General features: G+C 33.7%; 1 protein-coding gene across 1 annotated transcript; it reads left to right on the top strand.

Moving 5' to 3' along the window:
* The first annotated feature begins 16,761 nt into the window (after positions 1 to 16,761).
* Positions 16,762 to 20,376, top strand: LOC115695539 (receptor-like protein EIX2). The gene has a single exon (XM_030622597.2). The coding sequence runs from the start codon at positions 17,079 to 17,081 to the stop codon at positions 20,127 to 20,129; it is 3,051 nt and encodes a 1,016-aa protein (XP_030478457.2). The 5' UTR covers positions 16,762 to 17,078; the 3' UTR covers positions 20,130 to 20,376.
* Positions 20,377 to 20,875: the final 499 nt, after the last annotated feature.

Here is a 20,875-nt window from a genome sequence, read left to right on the forward strand (position 1 = left end):
TTTTTGAAAATAAATATCTATATAAAAATAATTTAAATTAATTTTAGAAAATAATAATAATTAAAAAATAAAAATTAATAATTTTTTTAATTATTAATATTATTTTATTTTTTAAAATAAATATATTATTATAATATGTATAAAGTTTTAATTGTATACAAGTAGTCCTATAGTAAGAGTATATACCTTACATCATAATAACCACAAGATCTAAAATCAACGGTTAAAAAAAAGTTCCCTACCGATAGGGAACTTTTGCTAGGTCCTACCATAGTATTACCCTATATATATATATATTAATATATATATATGAGTGTCCAACCAAACATAGTCCTCAACTAATTAGAAAACATTGACCAACTCAATTCCATGACAACATGCAAGACTAGAGATTACTAGAGATTTTAGTGGAGTAGTACTCAAATCAATAGTTAAGCAAAAAAAGAAAAAGTGTACTCAAATCAATAGTTAAGAAAAAAAAAAAAGAAAAAGCGTACTCAAATCAATATATATAAATCATTTCATTAATTAATAGACCGTGTGGAAATAACATACAATAATCTACACTAGATATTACTTTTAGGTAAAAATTACACCCACAAATTAAATAAATCAAAGTGCTCATCCAAAGACCTGAAAAGAAACCCCAACTAGTTAATAAAGAACATGAATATACGCCCACTAGCTAAAATGTTTTATTTTACTAATTATGATCATTTTTGATATATAGATCCAAGCTCATTGTCCTTCCATGTCCATATAAAATCTTGCAAGAATGATAAACCAAAAAAAATAAGCAAATTAATTAATTGCCTATTTATTACTAGATAATTATTAGTTAGAAAATAATCTAATTTCAAAAATACGGCCAGTTTAATAGTTGTATTTTTTAAATAATGATTCAAATTGAAACCCTATATTTTGTAAAATTAATTAAATTGATACTCTAATTACTTTTAGAGCCTATTATTTCGGGAGATTAATGACAGAATAGTCATTTCCGAAAGGGTCTTGTTGGACAATGAATATCTCTTGTCTTTTTCTCGCCGCGAGTATCCACCCGAAGAAAGGTACAGGAGGACAAATGATCGAAACATGACATGTCACTCAAGGATCAAGACGTTGTATACGTATTTAATACAACATAAGGAAGAACATCTGATGCCTTACTCTAACATGCATATTTAAGGGTTTAAATCCATCATTTCCTGATTTCACAAGATCCAATACATCAATTGACAGCTGCATAAATTAGTCGTCAAGTCATAAATATGGAATAAGTCAAATCCCACCGAACACTTATAGATAGCCCAAAATTCATCATAAAAGTAGGCAGTTATGCCCTAAAATTATATTCGGGAAATTGTGCAAAGTGTGGTGCACATAAACACGACAATAGTGACTTTCTTACTAACATTATAAGCCTATAAATACCCCTAATGATGTATAGCAAGGGGATCAGTCGGAGAAACTCTGTAATAAATACTCTCATAAATATAGTGTCTCGTGGACAAAGACTCATTTTTAAATGACCCAACCACATAAATCTTCTCTTCTAACACTCATTAATTACCTCATACATCTCCAATTATTGGTTGGTGAAAACTTCAGTCAATATTTTGGTACTTTCATTGAGAGGTTGTAATGCCCGTACTCAAAGATTTACTATTTTGAAATAAAACTTATTTATTATATTTATAAAACCTTGTAGGTCGGGATCCCGAGTTTAAAACTACTTGCTGCAAATACATGTATCATATATAAAATTACATAACATTTTTTTTACACACTACAAAATTTCAGGGCAACCGTGAAACGCGGTTCAAAATGTTGAAAGACTGAAATCCTTTTGGTTGCAGTACCGCGATATGTACAATCCTTGCCGAGCACATCTCACTGCTCCTCCAGCTTAGATTTACCCTTACCTACACAAGGTAGCAAACTGATAAGTCGACAGACTCAGTAAGATATGCATAACTTATATATAAGCAATGTTATATCGGCTTTATGCTTAAGCCATCATGAGCTCGATTACCAAGCTCACCAAATAGTTAAGAATTTTCTCAACGGAAGTATGACCATTGTACCATATGTACTAGAGTACCGACTCCATACCCGTGTTGGTAGGGCCATTATGTACTTTCGGGAGTTACTAAGTGTTATACCACATGCACGACGTACCCTTTGATACTCGTGTTGGTAACATTGTAACTACCCTAAAATCCTACACTATACTAACACTCTTAAAACTAATATATCTCAGTGTTAGTAGTGTATACAAATTATAACAAGCATTTAATCATATGTATATACTGTTGGGTTTTATGCCCTAAATAAAACTCTGTTTCAATGTAATCCAGATTATTCTATATCAATAAAGTAACAGAAGTAATTTTTCATTCACTTGTGTATGTTTTGGTTCACTTAATCAATTGCTTGTCTATTTGATTTATAAATTCATCCAAACCCTTTTCACATACTTGAACATGTTTATTGTGTTGTCAACACAGTGGAAAATAAACATGACTATGTGAATAAAGTATTCCTAGATTTATCAGAACACTGGGTTTCACTGATATGACAATCTACAACAGAGTTTACTTACATTTGGAGAAATGTTATGTTCTTTCCAGAACATAGGTTAAAGTAAAGCTCAGGTTGGATGCATGGAGTATGCATTGGAATGGACCGATATTGAACTTTGAATTAGATTTTGAAACTTACCGTAAACATCTATTCGATTCAATATCAGAAGTTGATCCTAGATCACATGATCTAAATCCTGATATGGTTAGGCTTAATTTCAAGAGTGTTATTCGTGTTCTTTGATTTGTTAGTTAAGCCTAAAACTGTAGTCTGGGCAATACATACATTTTGGGAACACTAGAAAGGTAAATTGAGTGGGAGCGCTAACATAAATATGGAATCTATAGCTTCTATCTGGCGAATAGTAAGCAAAGGGTGATTTCCTTCGAGCTTAACCAAACGAGATAAATGATTGAGTACTCATTTCACTTAGTTGAAATATCATTTATACAGGGTTAAGTGTTTTAAGGATAAAATACATTGTAGGGTGTTACGGTAATCTAAGTCCCTTTACAGTGTAGATCATCCATATAGAGGATCATTGATCACATTAGGATTATAACAATGGATAACTAATAATGTGTCTATATGGTGGAACATATAGAGCATTCTATATACTGAGAGTGCAATTCTGAGTTCTATGTGTGGATTCAATGAAGAATTAATAAGTCAGTGAATTTAAGTGGTAAATTCAAGATCTGCTTATTGGAAGCTCGGATATATAGACCCATGGTCCCCTCACTAGTTGAGATGATATTACTTGTAGGACTCATTTAATTGATTTTAATTAATCAATTAAGAATTCTCAAGATAAACTTATCAGTTTGAGAATTTAGCACTCATTAAGGGCAAAACAGTAAATAGAGATTTTGAAGGGCATATTTATTAATTAGGAAACTTTAATTAGTTTCATTATTAATAAAATAAATGATAATATATTATTTGATAATTATTTTAATTATTAAGTAATTAGATTTATCATTAATATGGTTGAACAGTGGAATTGGCAACATTTCACAAAAAAAGGGAAACTATCAAGTGTAGGAAAAGGAAAGTTGGAAAAGAGGCAAGCCTTGTTTCCACATTGCCTAGGGCGGCCCCCTTTACCTTCCTTTTCCCCTTGATTTTCTCAGTTCAAAATGTCAATCATAGCCCTTGGTGGTCTTCTATAAGTAGAAGGCAAAGGCTTCAGAGTTTAACATAACTTTACAAGCTTTTTACAGCATTATTCTGAAAGAATTTTCTCTCAGAAAATTCTCTCTGAGCCGCCACCCTCTCTCTCTATATACCTTCACTGTTTCGAAATATATGAGTGCTAGAGTAGTGCCCACACACATCAAGTAATACCTCAATCATAGTGAGGAAGGCTGTGTAGAATTCAGAGACAACAAAGAAGGACTTTCGGGCTCAGATCTTGATTATACTCTGCTACAGAAAGGAATCAAGGGTTAGAGATCTGAGTGGGAGGAGACATATATATTCCGCTGCAATCACTGTAAGATTTCTGATACTCTTATGTGTTTAATTTCATATCGTTTTAGAAGTTCATATTTAGGTTGTTAAATCAACATACTTGTGAGTAGATCTAAGTTCCTGGTAAAATAACTTCCAACAACTGGCACCAGAGCCATGGTAATTGATTTGCTTGCAAGAAATTTGGACTTAAAACGATTTGCTTATTTTTTGGATGGTATCATGTTGCTTTGAGTGTCATATTGATGTTTGAATGTTGTTTGTGAATTCTGGGAAAAATGGTTACTGTTTTTATTCTGTAATTATTTTTGTTGGATAGTTTGGAAAATTCTAAGCAATTTACTTTTTTACAGAACTCGATTTCGATTTAATTTGAATTAGTTATGAATTTTTGAAAATTGGAAAAATCGGGGTGACGAGCAACCTCATCACGCTCGCGGAAGGGCTGCTTGCAGCCTCCCTGCGTCGTGATTTCTCGGCCAATCACCCCAGATCCGCGTGCGGATGGCCATGCACAGCATGCCATCCGTACAGTTCATCCAATTTTCCAATTTTTTCGATTTTTCATGCTATTTCATGGAATTAAATTCCGATTTTTTGTGTAGTTTTGTATGTTGATTTTTGTTTTTCAAATTTCAAATCTAATTATCAGAAATAAATTAATTTTAATTTTTTTTAAAATTAATTTTAGATATTAGTGTAATTTGATTTTGAAAATAGGAAAAAATCAAGTTTTGCTTACCTTTTTCTTATTTCCTTTAAAATTTGATTATTTTATTTTTTTTAAGGTCAGATATTAATTTTTTTTGGTAACTTGACCTTAATTAAAATAAGATCACAATAATCATGATAATTTTAAAAGAGGAAATAAGGTATTTTTTTGTTAACTTTTAAATTTTGTTATTTTTTAATTAAATTAAATTGTAAAACAAGAAAATGGTATGTATTTACCATTTTCTATTTTACTTTTTAATTTATTAAATAACATGAAATTTAAAAGGAAAGTTAGCAATTTATTTTGAAATGACATTTAGGTTACCCAAAACCTAATTTTTCAAAATGGTAGGTTTAATTTTATTTTATTTTTCGAAATAAATGATTAAAATTAAATAAATCCTACATCCAACTATCCAAATCTAACCTTGTTGCAGGAGTATGTGTTTTAGATTGTTTGTAAGTTTTCTAAAACCTATTATTGCTTGATCTAAATTGCCTTGGTTAACTTGAAGATAGATCAGCTGATCTAGATTTAACCAAAGGTTCAATTGACGATAGATCAAGTAAATAATTTGTAACATGTAATTTTTACAAACTTCTTTCATCTGTGTATGACTTAGCAACATGATAGGATCCATCCAAATGTGTATGCCTGTGTGAGCCTATATGTTTAATTTCCATTATAGATACATATAGGTGGTTGTTGCTAAATAAAATATCATAACTGATAGATTTTATTTAGGCTCATTTAGTTGTGAGCCTATTCAATTAATAACAGTTATTCATTGTAAGGTTAAATTCTTCTCTTTTGGGCCTTGTGTGAGAGTTGGGAGCCTTAGAAGTGGGTGCGACATACTGGACTCAGCTCCCCCTCACATGAACAACCCCAATTGTGAAGGCCCATTTGCCTGATTTGGATAACTGTAATAGGTTAATTATATTAGTTTGACCTAATAAAAGATTGATTAGCAACATAATTAATTTCATTGTTCCTTGAAATTAATTTAAGAAAAAACATAGTTTGAATAGTCATATTCTGGAAAACTATATGTATTTTTCTTGTTTTAATTAAATATGGAATTATAACCATATAAATTCTTTCTGAATCTTAATTTTATAATTTCATTAAATATTCCTATTTAAGTTGAGATTTAGTTAAATCTATCAAATCAACTTAGATTTGAATATTTTTGAATTTCCTATTATAAATTAAGTTGAGGAATTTTGGAAATTGGTTATTAAGATTCTTTAGATATTTTTTAAGTTGATATTTTCTAAATATGGGAACTTAAAATGGAATATCTTCTAAATTAAGTGGTTACTACTTAATTGGTAATATTTAATTAAGTCATTGGTTGAGGAATAATTTTAAGTTGGGTATTTAGATTTTCTAAACAACTTAAATAAGATATTTTTCAAAATTATTCCATTTTTGAAATTTAATTAAAGTTTTTACTTTAATTTGTAATATTTCATTATTGAGATATGGAATATAAATGATTAAACAAAATACATGTTTAAATAATGAGCTTTAATCAAAGAGAAATTCGATCTCCATTGTTGGTTTTACATAGCTATTGTTTTAGTGAGTAATCCTCCCTAATGGAGGAACGTTCATTAGCAAGTTAGCGCCGTTTAATCTCGAAAGATAAGTATTCTTATAGGTTTATTTATATGGTTAATGACCACCCTAATGGTGGCGACTATGTAAGACTTATAAGAATGCGAAACAATGGTAGAAGCTCATAAGATAGAATTGCCTTGACTCTCGCCTAAACGGGACAACGCTGAATTCCAATCTTGATCGAATAAAAGGTTGCTAGAATGTTTGACATTTTAGATGAATTGACAACTCTATTCAATGGATGATGCTTTGACTCTCGCCTAAACGGGACACTGTATCAGTTCGTTGGAAACCTTGGAAAATAAACTATGTTAGATTTAGTATTTTTATAACATAAGTGATTGTTTGTTTTCTGAACCTGTGTATGAATTTATAGAACCAAAACCTTACTTCTGTTTATTGATATGTTGTAGTGCCAAAATGAATAACCCTCATCCCGATCCACTCCTAGTTAGTATCTTTGCAAAAGAACTCAATAGTGTGAAAATGCATCCTGGTAGTTGCATTAACTCGCACCTATTGTTGATGAATCTGAAATTCAAAAAGGCAAATCTACTAGGAATTGATTTATCAAAGGAACAATGGGTGAAACTCATACTTTATAGTCTTCCTCAGGAGTATAACAGTTTTGTTCTATATTACTTATTGAACAATCCTAACTCCTCCGACATGGACAAACTCGAGTCTGAATTGAGGGCCCATGAGCGGGATCTGATTGCAATGAGACCTGCTAGCATTGCAAGTTTTAATCAGAGGAAGAAGATTAAGCATGAGGGCTCCAACAAAGCTGCTTCTTCAAGTATAAATGTCAGACATCATGTTCTATGTGCGAATTGTAATGGAAAGGGACATAAAGAAGAACAATGTCTCAGGCTTCTAGACAATTCAAACGAAGGTGATGCTTTTGTATTTGAATCATGTGTTTTAGAGAACGACAAATCCTCCTGGATTGTTGATTCTGGATCTACTAACCATGTATGTTCTTCATTACAGTTGCTTGAAACTTGGGAGAATCTTCACCCAGATGAGTTAAAGCTTAAAGTTGGAAATGGCGAGTTGGTATCAGTTAAAGCAAGAGGAACAGCCCGAATCAAGTTTAATTCTAAGAAGTTTTTACTTTTAGAGAATGTTTTATATATTCCTAATTTTAGTAGAAACTTGATTAGTGTTTCATGTTTACAGACACAATTTTATATATTGAATTTTTCGAGTTCAAATTGTTCAATTTCTCGTAATGGATTTCATATATGTGTTGCAAACATGGAACGAGGGCTTTATGTTTTAAGACCTGATACTCAAATCTCACTAAATACTGAACTTTTCAATGTAGCTAGACCTAGAAGCCTTAAGAGAAAAGAGATTGATAATGATGATCAAACTTATCTATGGCATTTACGTTTAGGTCATATAGGCTTTGATAGACTCAATAGGCTAACCAAAGACGGTCCATTGAAAAATGTCGTCTTAGGAGAGCTGCCAGTCTGCGAGTCTTGCCTAGAAGGTAAAATGACCAAACGTTCTTTCTCTGCAAAGGGAGAGCGTGCCAAAGAACCCCTAGGGTTAGTACATTCAGATGTTTGCGGACCGCTGAATGTAAAAGCCAGAGGAGGTTATGAGTATTTCGTCACTTTCATTGACGATTTCTCTAGATATAGTTTTCTTTACCTAATGCAAAAGAAATCTGAAACGTTTGAAAAGTTTCAGGAATTTCATGCTTTGGCTCAAAACCAATTGGGTAAAACATTAAAGATCTTGCGAACTGATAGGGGTGGAGAATATATGGATATGCAGTTCAAAGATCATTTAATTGAACTTGGAATTGAATCCCAATATACTGCCCCTAGCACTCCACAGCAGAATGGAGTTGCAGAAAGAAGAAATCGCACTCTCTTAGAAATGGTTAGGTCTATGCTGAGTTACTCAACTCTGTCTACGTCCTTCTGGGGATATGCTATTCAAATGGCAAACGACATTTTAAATGTTGTTCCATCTAAAGCAGTCCCTAAGACACCCGTCGAACTATGGAATGGTCGCACACCTAGTTTGCGCCATTATAGGATTTGGGGGTGCCCTGCTCACGTCTTAAGAAAGAAAGAAAGCAAACTGGAATCGCGAACTGAGGTTTGCATGTTTGTCGGAAATTCTAAAGAGACTAGGGGTGGACTATTCTATAGTCACAAGGATAACAAAGTGTTTGTCTCTACAAATGCTACTTTCCTTGAAGAGAACTATATGAAAGACAACAAACCGAAAAGTGAAATTGTATTAGAGGAAATGCTCACAGATACTGTTCCTTCAAATGTACCATCTTCTTCTACTCAAGAAGAGGAACATCCCACTCCCTCAGTTGTAGCAACTGAGAAAACTACTACTAAAGCTCCTGTTCAGAAAGTCACCGCTCCTCGTCGTAGTGGGAGGGTTTCAACGAAACCATCTCGTTATGGCTTGGATGGTGAAATCAATATGGTCGTTGGTGACGGTATTGATGACGACCCATTGACCTATAAACAGGCAATGGCAAGTCCGCAACGGAAGCGATGGTCAGCCGGTATGGATTCAGAAATGGATTCCATGAAGAAGAACAAAGTCTGGGAATATGTAGAACCACCTGAAGATTTTCGTCCAATTGGATGTAAATGGGTCTACAAGAAGAAAAGGGGTGCTGGAGGCGAAGTCAAAACTTTCAAAGCTAGACTGGTCGCCAAGGGTTATACCCAAAGAGAAGGTGTGGACTATGAGGAAACTTTTAGTCCTGTTGCCATGCTCAAATCCATCCGAATTCTTCTCTCCATAGCTGCCGCTTTAGATTATGAAATCTGGCAAATGGATGTCAAGACAACCTTTCTTAATGGGCTTCTTGAAGAAACCATCTATATGGAGCAACCAGAAGGTTATGTTCTTCCTGGGCAGGAGAATAAAGTTTGCAAATTAAATAGGTCCATATATGGGCTTAAGCAAGCTTCTCGCTCATGGAACAAAAGGTTTGATGAGATCATCAAGACCTACGGCTTTCATCAGAATGAAGATGAACCTTGTGTTTACCAACTCAAGGAAAACCAAGTAGTAGTATTCCTGGTCCTTTATGTTGATGACATTTTGATCATTGGAAACAATATCAAGAAAATGACTCACATCAAGGAATGGCTTGACACTCAATTCGACATGAAAGACTTGGGTGAGGCAGCCTATGTTCTTGGTATTCAGATTGTCAGAAACCGAAAGAACAGATCCCTTGCTCTCTCTCAAACAACTTACATTGACAAAGTTCTTGAGAGATTTTCCATGACCAATACCAAAGGGGCAAACATGCCCTCTAGACATGGTATCCGTCTATCTAAGGAACAGTGTCCTACTGATCCTCAAGAGATAGAAGACATGGCAAAAATTCCTTATGCTTCTGCAGTTGGGAGTCTGATGTATGCTATGCTATGCACTAGACCTGACATCTGCTATGCAGTTGGAATCGTGAGCAGGTATCAGTCAAATCCAGGAAGGGTACATTGGAATGCTATTAAGTATATTTTGAAATACTTAAAGAGTACAAGAGATTATGTATTAGTCTACAAGGGTGGTGCTTTGAATCCCTTAGGCTATACAGACTCAGATTTCCAGGGATGTCTTGAAGACAGGAAATCTACATCTGGGATGGTGTTTACTCTTGGGGGTGGAGCAGTAGTTTGGAGAAGTGTTAAACAAACTGCGATTTCGGATTCTACCATGGAGGCAGAATACATAGCTGCGACTGAAGCAGCTAAAGAGGTTGTCTGGCTTAGGAAGTTCTTCACCAGTCTTGGTGTAGTGGAAAGGCCTCTAGTCCTGCTTTGTGATAACACTGGAGCTATAGCCAACAGTAAGGAACCTCGGAGCCACAAGAGAAGTAAGCACATAGAAAGAAAGTATCATATTATCAGAGAATATGTGGCAAGAGGGGATGTACTGGTGGAGAAAGTGGATACGCAGGATAACTTGGCTGATCCATTCACCAAAGTCTTGGCAGTAACTTCATTCCAAAAGCACCGTCAGAATTTAGGATTAATTGAAATGTACTAATTTGTTTTATATTAGTGCAAGTGGGAGTTTGTTGGGTTTTATGCCCTAAATAAAACTCTGTTTCAATGTAATCCAGATTATTCTATATCAATAAAGTAACAGAAGTAATTTTCATTCACTTGTGTATGTTTTGGTTCACTTAATCAATTGCTTGTCTATTTGATTTATAAATTCATCCAAACCCTTTTCACATACTTGAACATGTTTATTGTGTTGTCAACACAGTGGAAAATAAACATGACTATGTGAATAAAGTATTCCTAGATTTATCAGAACACTGGGTTTCACTGATATGACAATCTACAACAGAGTTTACTTACATTTGGAGAAATGTTATGTTCTTTCCAGAACATAGGTTAAAGTAAAGCTCAGGTTGGATGCATGGAGTATGCATTGGAATGGACCGATATTGAACTTTGAATTAGATTTTGAAACTTACCGTAAACATCTATTCGATTCAATATCAGAAGTTGATCCTAGATCACATGATCTAAATCCTGATATGGTTAGGCTTAATTTCAAGAGTGTTATTCGTGTTCTTTGATTTGTTAGTTAAGCCTAAAACTGTAGTCTGGGCAATACATACATTTTGGGAACACGGTAGTGCAATTGAGTGGGAGCGCTAACATAAATATGGAATCTATAGCTTCTATCTGGCGAATAATAAGCAAAGGGTGATTTCCTTCGAGCTTAACCAAACGAGATAAATTATTGAGTACTCATTTCACTTAGTTGAAATATCATTTATACAGGGTTAAGTGTTTTAAGGATAAAATACATTGTAGGGTGTTACGGTAATCTAAGTCCCTTTACAGTGTAGATCATCCATATAGAGGATCATTGATCACATTAGGATTATAACAATGGATAACTAATAATGTGTCTATATGGTGGAACATATAGAGCATTCTATATACTGAGAGTGCAATTCTGAGTTCTATGTGTGGATTCAATGAAGAATTAATAAGTCAGTGAATTTAAGTGGTAAATTCAAGATCTGCTTATTGGAAGCTCGGATATATAGACCCATGGTCCCCTCACTAGTTGAGATGATATTACTTGTAGGACTCATTTAATTGATTTTAATTAATCAATTAAGAATTCTCAAGATAAACTTATCAGTTTGAGAATTTAGCACTCATTAGGGGAAAATAGTAAATAGAGATTTTGAAGGGCATATTTATTAATTAGGAAACTTTAATTAGTTTCATTATTAATAAAATAAATGATAATATATTATTTGATAATTATTTTAATTATTAAGTAATTAGATTTATCATTAATATGGTTGAACAGTGGAATTGGTAACATTTCACAAAAAAAAAGGGAAACTATCAAGTGTAGGAAAAGGAAAGTTGGAAAAGAGGCAAGCCTTGTTTCCACATTGCCTAGGCCGACCCCCTTTACCTTCCTTTTCTCCTTGATTTTCTCAGTTCAAAATGTCAATCATAGCCCTTGGTGGTCTTCTATAAATAGAAGGCAAAGGCTTCAGAGTTTAACATAACTTTACAAGCTTTTTACAGCATTATTCTGAAAGAATTTTCTCTCAGAAAATTCTCTCTAAGCCGCCACCCTCTCTCTCTATATACCTTCACTGTTTCGAAATATATGAGTGCTAGAGTAGTGCCCACACACATCAAGTAATACCTCAATCATAGTGAGGAAGGCTGTGTAGAATTCAGAGACAACAAAGAAGGACTTTCGGGCTCAGATCTTGATTATACTCTGCTACAGAAAGGAATCAAGGGTTAGAGATCTGAGTGGGAGGAGACATATATATTCCGCTGCAATCACTGTAAGATTTCTGATACTCTTATGTGTTTAATTTCATATCGTTTTAGAAGTTCATATTTAGGTTGTTAAATCAACATACTTGTGAGTAGATCTAAGTTCCTGGTAAAATAACTTCCAACATATACTTTATGCTATCTTACCTCATTTCCGAACTCAGATTTGCCGGTCAACCTGAGTAGAATTGCAGCTCGAGATTTTACAAGACCTTGTAACACAACATTTGTAACTCTAGTGAGAGATACATTAAAACACTTTTTGGGGACTTAAAACAAAACTAGAAATATCCCTATATCAATGAATAGGATGGCAATACCCTGAATATCACAAAAATAAGAAAAACTGGGGTTCCAAAATTGACCCAACTGGTAGACCAGTTCCCCAACTGGAATTCTGGTTCCTTGGGGACCAACCGGTCGACCAGTTGCCACAGGTCCCCCTAAACCGGTCGACCGGTTCAGTGTTAGGAACCTCAAAAATATTCCCAAGACCTCAAATCACACCCAAACTTCTCAATATTCTCTAGAATACCTGTATACACTCCAACATAACCAATTCAAGCAGTAGAACACAATAAATGGCTCAAAAATTGAAAACACCATTAAAGGAAAATATTTGAGTTCTTAAACTCAAATCCCACTTAAAAACCAAATCAATCACCCAACCCAACACAAAATACCACCAAAAAACCCTAAAATAACTCCAGAATACAAATTCAAACAGCTTAAACCTCCACAGCACCTAAATTCTCAAATTCGTGCATAAGAACCTATTTTGAGCTAAGGAATTCCAAAGAGAAGAAAGCCAAGACATTATACCTTGAATCCAAGCTCCAAACCCTACTAGTGTTCTCTGAATCCAGGTGAGAAAATCACAATTCCTAGTTGCAATCACCAATCAAGAGCCTAGTTGGATGGACCCCATCATCAACTATTTGACTAAGAGAGAATTGCCCCAAGATAGGGCTGTCTATTGAAAGGTTCAGTACCAAGCTCCTCGATACCTCATGATTGATGGCATCTTATACTGAAGAGGTTTAAGTATGCCCTACCTAAGGTGTGTCTCTAATCCCAAAGCTAAGAAAATAATGGAAGAAGTTCATCAAAAGGTTCTGCGGGGACCACACTGGGGATCCCAGTCTATCCAAAAAGATCCTAAGACACTGATATTTCTGGTCCACAATGAAGAAAGATTGCATTGACTACATCCACAAGTGCAACCCGTGCCAAATATTTATAAACATCCCAAGGGCCCCTCCGAATGAAATCACACTGTTTGTGGTATGGGGAATTGACCTAATTGGGTCCCTCCAAATGGGAAGTGGAGTCAAACGTGTTTTAGTCCTAGTGGACTATTTCATGAAATGGGTAGAAGCAGCCGATGAATTCAATCACCGCAAAGAATACTCTGGACTTTGTGGTAAAAAATATTATCTACTAATATAGACTACCCCAAGAGATAGTCTCGGACAATGGCAAGCAATTTGATAGTGACATATTAATATAATTCTGAAGAAAAAAAATATAGAGTTGTAAAATCTTCTCTGCAGTTGCAAGATCGCAAGCAATTAATCAAGTAGAAGTTGTGAATAAGATATTAAAAGTCACGCTCAAAAAGAAACTCTTATCCTGCAAAAATAATTGGCCTGAGGAACTGCTATGAGTACTCTGGGCATACAGAACTACTGTCTGGACCACCACCGAACACTCTCCATTTTTAATGGTATACGAATGTGAAACAATGGTCCCAGTGATGAGAGCACCATTCCCTCCCATAGAAGGACTAACTATGATCCAACCACCAACTAGTCATTGTTGCGAGAATCGCTAGATCTCGTAGAAAAACTCTTGGAAAAGTCATAAATACGTCTGAATGCATACCAAAGGAAAGTGACAAAACACTTTAATTTCAAAGTGAAAAATAGAAAATTCTTCATAGGAGACATGGTTCTAAAAAGGGTCTTTCTCGCCTCACAAGATCCCAGAATGGGGGTGTTAGGCCCAAATTAGGAAGGACCTTATGAAGTTGGAGATGAAATAGGCTCTGAGATCTACAAACTCAAACGAATGGATGGATCCCTAATCCCAAGAGCATGAAATGATGATCATCTCCGCAAATACTATCAATAGTTAAGAGTTCAGTATTTAATTTTATCTTTAAAATTTCAATCAAAGAGGACCTCTTTTAAATCAAGAAATTTATGTAATATGCTATATATCCTTTCAAAAATTCATGCAAAGTGACAAAAAAGTATTAAACTATTTGGTCACTTGGGTGGTAGCTGAACAGTGAATTCCGCAGCATTCCAAGGAAAATTTCAAAAACGGTTGCAATTTTGAAATTCTGCTACGATACAACTTAATGGTATTTTGGCCATAACTCTCTTGATATAGCTCGAAATTAGACAATTCAAGATGTTTGGAAAGTTAAAAGAAAGATTAAGAACTTTTATTCAAAATATTTTTTCTAGAAATAAACGAATGATAGTGAAAAATTAGCTTAAAATTTCAGACTATATTTTTCGATCACAAACGGAGCATGTTGAGCATCTAAAACTTACAATTTTTCACCGATTGTATTTTACAACTCCAAAATTCATACTAAATTCATAAAATTCATTTTATTTAGCAAAAATTCTCTTATTTTAACCAATATGATATATTTGACCATTAAAACTTGAAATAAAAATAAAATAAGCGTAAATCTAAACAAAAGCAAATAAAAATTACTAAAATGGACTCTAAAAATACATAAAAATAAACTTAACATCGCATGCGTAGTTTTTCTTTTTTGTAAGGGCTAAATGTGTAATTTAAATTTTAAAAATTAATTATTTTATTTACAATTAATGAATAAACAACTAATAATTTTTCAAAAGAGAAAATAATTTTTTTGAATTATAAATTAACTTCATTTAAAATATATATTTTGCACTAACACATAAGCTAAATAAACATTTAGTCACCCATATGAGTTAAAATTTAACAGAGTGTTTATATTTCATACGTAATGTGAATAGTTCTAAGAGATTTTTTAACAGGCAAAAAAACTTTAAAAATCACAATTTAATAAGGAAAATTTGATAAAATTAACATGCTTACAATTACATGCATTAAGCAAAAAATAACAACCTAAACTAAAGTTAAATCACTATTAGTAATTTAAGTTTTTTTTCATATCTCCCCAAATTACCCGTCTTATATAAAAAACCTCACCTAATCTCTCTTTCTTCTCTCGTCTTCTCGCATTCCCGATGGAACCAAGACCCAAGTTGCACTCAAGAGCCACCATCATCTTCATACCCACGACCAACAGGAATCAAAGCTCGGACCCACACGAATCACGACCGTCATTCACGAACCAAAAACTCAATAAATTGAAGAAACCACCAAGACCATTTTTGCTATTGTGGTATAGATTTGTGATTTTTTTTTTTTTGTGTGTTGTTTTACTTATTTTTTGTTAAAAAATCGAGTTTTGGTGAAATCTGCATTTTCTCTGATTTTTTTATATAAGGTATGATGGAGTACGATAGTGGTCGTGTGTACGATAGTAGCGTAATCTGGAGGTTAGGGATGAAGGTTTGATATGGTATGATAGTAGTACTATAGGTGATAAAGTATGATAGTGGTACGATGGGGTATGATAGGGTACGATATGGTTTAAGTTGTTGCTTAAAATTTATACCATAAATTTTAAGCACTTATTTTACCACTATCAGACCATATCATTCATACATTTATCAACTATCAAACTACCATCGGATCATATCATACTTTATCATGACATAAATTTTAAGCAACTTTCGGACCACTATCATATACGTACTGTAACGTACCTTCATCCCTAACCTTCAGATTACACTGCTATCTTATCCATCATCGAACCACTATCGTACCTCATCATACCACATACAAAAAAATCACAAAAAATGCAGATTTCACCAAAACTCGATTTTTTACTAAAAAATACAAAGAAACTACATATCGTTTGTCTGTACGTTCGACAGTAATGGTCGTGGGTCATCAATTACGCACCAAAGAGAATCAGAGAGAAGGAGGGTCGTGGGTCTCAGTCACGCAACAGAGACAGCTAGAGAGAGGGAGGGTCGTGGGTGATGGTCACCGAAGTTCGACGATGGTTTCGGTGGTGGAGTTTGGTGAGAACCAGAGAAAGAGAAAGTGAAAAGAGCTGAGAAAATTTGGGTAGTTTATTTCAAATGAGAGGGGATCATAATTTGAAATATACAATAAAATGTGCTTATACTATCAATATTAAATAATTTAGGTTTAAATTCTTATTTTTAACCGATAATATTAATAAAAAAAATCAAATTTCTTTTTTCAATAGTAATAGCTTCAATAGTACTATTTGAATAGGTAAGTGCTTTAAGCGGTTAACAATAACAATAGTGGCAAACTATATATGGAATGAGGAAGTCTTTGACACTGATCATCACCTCATTTGACAGTCCCAATGATCCAAAAAGATATATGTATAATTTGTTCGAAATTGGTCGATCCATTTTCTACTTAGACCAAAATTAATTTTCTTTTCACAACTTCTTTTGACTTACGAAGTCAAAAGTACCCATTAAACTTAATAGCTTAGGTTATTCACCACTCATAATTTACATGGTCTAAAGTCAATACAAACGGCTTTGAATTTTCTTCAAACCAAAAACAACACTATTGGTTTATATAATCTAGTCAATGTTACAACTATTATATACATCGCTTCCTTCATGACTAAAATGTATATATATACCTCTTTAAATTATTTACTTCCTCAAACAATCAATTATAAGTCTACATCTTAATCTCTCATTTTCTTGAGCATGGGGAGCTATGTTAGCACACAAATGATATTTTTGCTAGCTCTTCTTTGTGTATTCATATCAAACATAAGTGGTATTAATACCTTTGGTTGCATGGAAAGAGAGAGACAAGCTCTTTTAAAATTGAAACAAAGTTTTCAAGATCCAACACACAAGTTATCCTCATGGAAAGGTCAAGAATGTTGCCAATGGAAAGGAGTAGGATGCGACGAAAGCTCGGGCCATGTCGTCAAGCTTGATCTCAGAACATCTTCATCATATTTTACAAATTACTCAGACAACTTACAAGCTAATGAGGTGAGCCCTAGTTTGTTGGAGCTTCAACATCTCAACTACTTGGACCTAAGTGGAAACAACTTCAATTCAAGCAAGATTCCCACCTTCTTTGGCTCAATGAACAATCTTAAGTATCTTAATCTTTCTCATTCAAGCTTTGGTGGAAGGATTCCTCTTCATTTTGGAAATCTAACTAGCTTGCAAGTTCTTGATCTTCAAGGTCTTTTCGGTGTTAGTACTCATACTTTCAAGTGGGCTTCAAATCTTTTGTCTCTCCAATACCTTGATATGAATGATGTGAATTGTGGGAATGCATCAGATTTTGTGAAGGTACTTACTAAGCTCCCTTCTTTGTCACACATAAGTTTATCTTCATGTGATTTAGATATAAATTACTTTGGTTATGATCCCATCAATTTCACTTTCTCATCTAATCTCAAATACCTAGACCTTTCTAAGAATACTCATAAAAGATCAATTCTCAATTATCTCCAAAACATGACCTCTCTTGAAGTACTTGATCTTTCATCAACCTTCTATGATGTTAGTTCCAAAATTCCAACTTGGTTAGGTGATTTTAAGAGCCTTGTTTATCTAAACCTTGCATCTAATAACTATGACACCTTTGAAAGAGAAGGTGGCTTGTTGTACCTAATAAACAATGCATGTTCCTTGAAGTTGTTGGATTTGTCATACAACTCAATTGGACAAGTGTTAGACCCTCATAATCTAAATTGGACAAAATGTGCCAAATATAATCTAGAGATATTAAATTTGAGTGGTAACATAATGAGGGGTCCTTTGTCTAGTTGGTTAGAGCAACTAGAATCATTAAAGAATCTTCACCTTTATGGGAATTTATTCCATGGTCCAATACCATCATCATTTGGAAAATTTTCATTTTTGGAATTATTAGATCTATCACTTAACGAGTTAAATGGGTCAATCCCTGAATCTTTAGGAAGATTGTCAAGTTTGAGAAAAATTGATCTTTCCAATAATGAGTTGACTGGGATTATTCCAAAAACAATGGGGAGATTGTCTTTGTTGAGGAAGTTATCTCTTTCTAAAAATCAATTGAATGGAAGCTTACCAAAATCCCTTGGAAATTTAGTATCCCTAGAATCTTTGGATATTTCAACAAATTTCTTGGAAGGTGTTGTATCTGAAGATCACTTTGCTAACCTTACAAGGTTGAAAGAGTTGGTCATTAATTCCAACAATTTCTCATGCAAAGTTAGTTCAAATTGGATCCCTCCTTTTAGTCTAAACCTCATTCACATGGGTTCTTGCAAAGTTGAAGGGTCTCATGGGTTTCCTAAATGGATTCAAACCCAAAAGGAAGCCACTGAATTGAATCTCTCAAATGCTAATATCATTAGAACATTTCCAAATTGGCTTCATAGTAGTATCACCTACTTGGATCTCTCTATGAACAAAATTAGTGGATACCTTCCAATGAATATTGGTTACACTATGCCTTATTTAGTGACTCTAAATCTTGGCAACAACCTATTAAATGGTTCGATTCCATATTCAATCTGCGAACTAGAATCTTTGGATAATCTGGATCTTTCGCGAAACAAGTTTTCTGGAAAAATGCCTCATTGTTGGAAAGAAAGCCAAATAGTAACTGTTATTAATTTTTCTTATAACAAGTTGTTAGGCACTATTCCAAGCTCAATGGGGAACCTATTCAGTCTAAAATGGTTGCATATGAACAATAACAATCTCAATGGGGAACTTCCTTCAACCTTGATGAATTGCTCTGAATTAGAGCTTATTGATCTTGGTGATAATAACTTTTCTGGACCTCTACCAACTTGGATTGGAGGAGATAGCCTTTTGATGATAAAGATCTTAAGGTTGCACAAGAATATGTTTAGTGGAAGTATCCCTTTAAACTTTTGCAAGCTTTTTGCATTGCAAATTTTAGATCTTTCGGGTAACAATTTGAGCGGAGAAATTCCTCATTGCTTTGGAAATTTTAGCGGAATGACTATAGAAGAAGATATACCTGAAGATTATGCAAATGCAACATTGGAAGTTGTTTCTCCAAGCTATGATATAGAATGGAACAAAGCAAAGGTGTTACAAGTGATGAAAGGGAGAGAACTAGAGTATACACAAATACTGTTGCTTCTTGATAATATGGACCTTTCAAGCAATAAGCTAGTTGGGGTTATTCCAGAAGAGTTATGTCAACTCTCTGGATTACGTGGCTTGAACTTATCTCACAATCATTTGTCAAGCAACATACCTAACAAAATTGGTGAATTGAAATCATTGGAGTCTCTTGACCTTTCAAACAACAAACTTTTTGGTGCAATTCCACAAAGTATGTCAAATTTGTTATCACTAAACAAATTAGACTTGGCTCACAATAATTTGTCAGGTAAAATTCCAACAGGATCTCAACTTCAAACATTGGATGATCCGGACATCTATTTTGGCAATGATCAATTATGTGGATTGCCATTGCGAAAAAAATGCCTTGGCGATGATGATGGAAGAAAAACTTCACCAACAAGCAATGCCCATGAAGATGAAGACTACAAAGAAAATAGGTTTGAAAGAATATGGTTTTACTTTGTGGTAACACTTGGATATGCAGTTGGATTATGGGGAGTAATTGGGAGTTTGATTTTCAAGAGAAATTGGAGGCTTGCTTTTTTTGGGTTTTACGAAAACATCAAGGATTGGATTCTTGTGACAATACAAGTGAAAATGGGAAGATTTAAGAAGAGCATCATGAAGTGGATGTGGATCAACTAATAATAATCATGTTTACCAATTAAAATGTATTTCTCTATGTGTAATAGGTTCTTAAATCTTAATTGTTATAATTATGTAGTGGTTTTCTTTGTTATGTGGGTTTGTTTTTTTTCTTTTATTTACCTTTATCTTATTTGATACCACGATATTTTTCCTTCTCAATAAATGAAAGTGCAATTTTTCTTTTTTAAATATTTTTCCCTTAATTTCTTCTTTATCAAACAAGGTACGGAATTCCATGAGAAATAAGAAAAAAATTCTTAGTATGATACGATATAACATGATATGATGCCACGTCAAAAAAAAAAAACATATATATAATGTAACTTAAAAATATAAAACAAATATCATCGGAAAAAAAAAATAAGGTTTCTCGTTCTTAGATCTATAATTATTGGAGGCTGTCTTACTTCTCTCGAAAGGCCCGTAGGCCTTTCTTAGGTTTAAGAGTGGCTTGGTCAGGGTTGTATTTTTCTACTATTATTAGTCTTGTCTTGTTAATATGGTTTTGAGTATTTTAGTCTTGTCTCTGTAATATAATTTTGTTTTGTTTTGTTTTATTGTTTGTTCTTCTTTTATTCTTCGATGACTTACATTAAATCATTATTAGTGGTTGGGAATAACAAAATTTCTATGACTGAAGGGGTTGTTAGTAGTGCAATTACTTACTTTGCACAATAGTTGAGTGTTCAAGCTACGAGATTGAATGAACATGTTGTTTCTACTATTGTGTCTTCTATGTAGTA

This window comes from Cannabis sativa, chromosome 6 (assembly GCF_029168945.1).
Source record: "Cannabis sativa cultivar Pink pepper isolate KNU-18-1 chromosome 6, ASM2916894v1, whole genome shotgun sequence".
In the NCBI taxonomy this organism is placed as follows: Eukaryota; Viridiplantae; Streptophyta; class Magnoliopsida; order Rosales; family Cannabaceae; genus Cannabis; species Cannabis sativa.

Coding starts and splice junctions, on each gene's coding strand:
- LOC115695539 (XM_030622597.2), top strand. CDS start 17,079: ATGGGGAGCTATGTTAGCACACAAATGATATTTTTGCTAGCTCTTCTT.